Here is a 4,443-nt window from a genome sequence, read left to right as displayed (position 1 = left end):
AATTTGCAAATCTTCATACGCTTTATACATACATATATACATAGGTGCACCTTAAACTATTCTACTTGCTTATTGCTTAATCTAATTCTTACATAACTGAGGGTGTCGACACTTTACAAACGCGTGTTTCAAATTTTGTTTAGTATCCGATTAAAGCACACCCTTCCTGAAGGATCACTTCCGTTTTTACCAATATTAAAACGCTTTAAACTAAGCCTTATGATATTTTCTTAAATTTGCGCGATTATAAACGCCTTTCTCCACACTCTGATCGTTTGGATCAACTAAAACATAAGCATTTCGACCCAGGTCCCTTGCGACTTTGAAAGGTCCCTCAAACAAGTGGAAAAACTTCCTGGTAACCTTATCTAATGCATTAGACAAATGTCTTACTCTCAAAAGTACCAGGTCTCCTTCTTTTATTACTACTTTAGATGGCTTTTGATACTTGGCACGAGCCGCATGACTTTTTTCAATATTTTTCTTTGCAAAGGTTATAAGATATTTGTGATTAATGGGATTTGATTGTGGAAACTTTAAAAATGTAGTTATTTTATCTTGAATTTTTTGTCCAAAATGCAATTCATTAGGTGCACAGCCTGTACTATGATGAGTCGTTATATTAAATAGTTCCTGCATTTTAGATAAATATAATGGCCAGGAGGTATGTTTGTTTTCGCAATATTTTCTGAAAAATCTGCCTATTTCCCTCATTACCCGTTCGGTGGGATTGGATTGGGGATGTCTAACTGAACTATATACAACCTTTATTCCGAGTTTTTCTAATTCGATTTTCCACCTATTGGACGTAAATTGACTACCATTGTCACTCAAAATTCTCTCGAATTTTCCGCATTCCGGAATGTATTCCTCGATAAGTCTTTTAAGCGCAGCACCTGTCGTGGCTTTCTTCATGGGGTAAAGACGAATTAACCTTGAAAACGCGTCCAGGACCACGAATATGTACTCCACTCCCCCCGACCGCGAGGGAGAGGGCCATAAAAATCAACCGTCACCAGATCTGATGGCTTTTCAGCCCCGACGAGTTGATATGGTCCCTCCATCGCGATCGTGAGATATTTAACGTGCTGGCAAAGGTCGCAACTTAATACATGAGTCTTAACGTCTTTAGTCATCGTACGCCATTAATAATATCTTTTCAAATATGACACTGTTTTAAATACTCCAGGGTGACCTAATTGAAAATGAGTGAGTCTTAATATTTCATCTTTTATTTCTTTTGGTATTACAATACGCCATGTTTTCGATTTATGGTCTTTCATGAATAATACATTCTCAAAAACCTGCAAATGTTCGTGTTTTCTATTTTTATTATTTAATTGTTTAAAGAAATTTTGATAAGCTAGGTCTTGATTTTGCTTTTCTGCTATATTCTTCATGATTTGCTTTAATGAGGTATCTGCATTGAACAATGCCATTATTACCAATGAAGATACTTCGTCATTCTTTATCGTTGGCAAACTGTAATCACAAAGGGATGAAATCATGAGAGTTTCCTGTGTATATTCCTTAAATTTACTTTCGGGATTACGACTCAGAAAATCAGCTACTGTGTTGTCCTTTCCTCTACAGTGTACTACAGTGTATGAGTATTGTTGCAAATACAGAGACCATCTTATCAGGCGTGAATTATGAAATACGGTCGAATTCAAAAATGTTAACGCTTTATGATCCGTTACGATCTCAAAAGTCCCGCCCACCAAAAACTCTCTAAATTTTGCAATACTATACACGATGCTTAGAAGCTCTAATTCTGTCGTTGTATATTCTGTTTCAGTTTGTGTTAGACATCTACTGGCAAGAGAAATTATGCAATGTTCCTTATTTTCATCTATTTGATATAAAATACCTGCTATACCACTATTGCTTGCATTTGTTTGAATTTTGAATGGGATGTTCGGAATAACATGACTCAAACAAACAGTATTTGTAAAATTCTGTTTTAATGCGTCAAAGGCACGAGTATGTTGTTCGGTGCATAACCATTCTGAATTATCTTTTAATAAATCTCAAAACGGTGATATAAAATTGTTATGCTTTATTGCGAAACATCGGTAGTAATTACATACTCCAAGTATGTGTTGTAATTGTTGTTTGTTTTTCGGATTTTCAAAATTAGTTATTATTGCGACACGTTCTGGGTCAGGGATTATTCCGTTATATGTTACTATAAATCCTAGGAATTTTATTTTGTCTAATAAAAATTTGCATTTTTTTAAATTCATTGTAAAACCGTTTGCCATCAATTTCGAGAAAATGACTTGTAAAACCAAAATATGTTCTTCAAATGTTTGAGTACCGATCGCGCAATCATCAACATAAGTTGCTGAGTATTTATTTATATTTATTTCGTTTGAAAAACTGACTTGATTGTTTTCTTTCTCTGGTTGATTTTTAAAAATGTTCGTGATGGGAGCCTGGCTCGATAACGCCATGGTAAAAGCTCGAATGAAAGCGCTACTCGCTGTGCTTATACCGAAAGGTACGCGTATAAATTGATACATTCGACCTTTAAAGACGAATGCAGTCAGTGGTCGTGATTCTTTATCAAGTAAAATTTGCCAGTAGCCCATCGTCATGTCTATCTTGAAGAAATATTTACATTTGAAAAATACTTGTATGATATCTGTTATTATTGGTGGTGCTTCGTGGTCATCTTCCAAATATTTATTTAGATTTCTTGCATCGAGACACACGCGTATCGCTCCGTCGCTTTTACGTACGATTCGAAGGGGATTACAGTACTGACTTATAGCTGGTTCTATTATTCCTGCTTGACACATCTTTTCCAAACACTTTTCTACTTCATCGCGCAATGCGTATGGTACTGGATATGATTGATTTATTTTCGGATTTGTAGACTTTAAGCGAAGTTTATGTGTATAATTGTTGACACATCCAGGTTTGTCTGAGAATAGTTTTTTAAATTGTATGATCATCTTCATGAAAGTGTTCTTCTTTTCCTCATCAATCATTGTGAGATTTCTCGCGATTGAATCAAACTCCTCAGCGAAACTAGTATCACTATTGTTTTCGACTGTACATGCATTAACTTTACCTTTATTTAGTAAATTATCAAGATCATCTATGTAATCATCTATACTTGACATTACATTACCTTCAGATATTTCTTTTCTTATATCTTCAATCATGTCAATACTACATTTTTTGTAAGAGATTTTGTTATTATCTTCTTCTTGATTATCTTGTAATTGCGATTCATTTTCGTACGCATCAATAATGTCATTTTCGATCATGTTTCGATTTGACGTTAAAATATATATACATGTTTTGTCTTTTGTTTCTGTTAAGACCAATCTCTCCGAAGAGCCCGGTTCAAACAATATCGACGAGGCTTTTACTATTCTGTTTTTTATTTGTATTATTCTATGCCAATAATTAATAATCAATCCAATCCTCAGGTGAAAATCATTTCCCAAAATCAATTTACTTGTTAGAGATGGCACCACCAAAAAGATAAATTCAAAAGTTTCTCCGTCTATACTTATTTTTAACATGGTTTGTTTTTTTATTGTAGTTGGTTTTTTTCCAATGGCTACCGACACGACCATATTTGTGACTGGCAATTCTAAAAGAATTCTTTATCTCATTATAAAATTCATCTGAAATCGCGCTTATTTAGCTACCCGTATCAACCAGTGACCAAATCTGTTTATTATCTATAGTACATAATAAATGAGGTGATGGGGGAATTCTCTTTAATAAATTTTTTTCAAGTTCGCGGTCCACCTTGTCTATCTCCTTCGATAGTTCATTTACTACATCGTCGTGATATTGACGCGCTGACGGACCACAACTCAACGCGCCTATCTCTCGTTTAAATGACTTTGTTGATGCTGCGTGTTTACATCGGCGCATGTACTAACGTTACTCTTCACGGGCGGGGGAAATCGTGTATCGGGTACTAATCTCGGGAACTGTTGTGAACACCGAGGCCTATTGTTTTCTAAATTATTATGATTCTGGAAGTTTTGAGTAGATGTGCCGTGTGCTATACCGCGTCCCTTAAACTTATAAAAGTTCCCCTTGCCACGATAATTTGACGTGTGCTGTTTTGAATTTTGAATTTTAAATTGGCTAATTTGTACATTCTGTTTATCATTATGATTCCTACTTTTATAGTTTGAATTGTTATACTTTGAATTGTAATAACCACAATTGTTTGAATTTACTCTATTATAACCGTTCTCGTACTCATAAACTTTGGACTTTTCACTGTACAGGCCATCAAGACTAATTATTGCTTTAATTATGTCGTTTGAGTTATTATAGTCTATAAGGGCTAAACTCTTCCTCGCAGAGAGAGGAAATTGTTTAATTATTGTTAATTTTTTTTCCATATTGTGTAATTTGAGGTCTCAAATAATTGGCTTGTTTCATTTGTTTGTAATAATATGTTTG

At 34.5% G+C, this 4,443-nt stretch overlaps 1 protein-coding gene across 1 annotated transcript; it reads right to left on the bottom strand.

The window, feature by feature from the left end:
• Positions 1-210: 210 nt before the first annotated feature.
• On the bottom strand, positions 211-3,278 carry LOC131664179 (uncharacterized). The gene is made up of 3 exons (XM_058935068.1): positions 2,498-3,278; positions 1,305-2,017; positions 211-633 (listed from the first exon to the last, which is right to left on the bottom strand). Exons 1-3 carry the CDS (start codon positions 3,276-3,278, stop codon positions 211-213), a joined length of 1,917 nt encoding a protein of 638 aa, XP_058791051.1.
• Between the last annotated feature and the right edge of the window lie 1,165 nt (positions 3,279-4,443).

This window comes from Phymastichus coffea, unplaced genomic scaffold (assembly GCF_024137745.1).
Source record: "Phymastichus coffea isolate CEN01 unplaced genomic scaffold, Cenicafe_Pcof_1.1 PCOF00042, whole genome shotgun sequence".
NCBI lineage: Eukaryota > Metazoa > Arthropoda > Insecta > Hymenoptera > Eulophidae > Phymastichus > Phymastichus coffea.
This window is presented reverse-complemented; position numbering and strand designations above follow the sequence as displayed.

What these genes read in the sequence shown, in the direction of transcription:
- LOC131664179 (XM_058935068.1), bottom strand. Translation starts at nt 3,278, where the DNA reads ATGATCGAAAATGACATTATTGATGCGTACGAAAATGAATCGCAATTA. An exon ending in ATTTATACGCGTACCTTTCG is followed by an intron (nt 2,018 to 2,497) that starts GTATAAGCACAG and finishes ATTTATTAAAAG; the next exon opens with ATAATTCAGAATGGTTATGC. An exon ending in GAAAACACGAACATTTGCAG is followed by an intron (nt 634 to 1,304) that starts GTTTTTGAGAAT and finishes TCTAAAATGCAG; the next exon opens with GAACTATTTAATATAACGAC.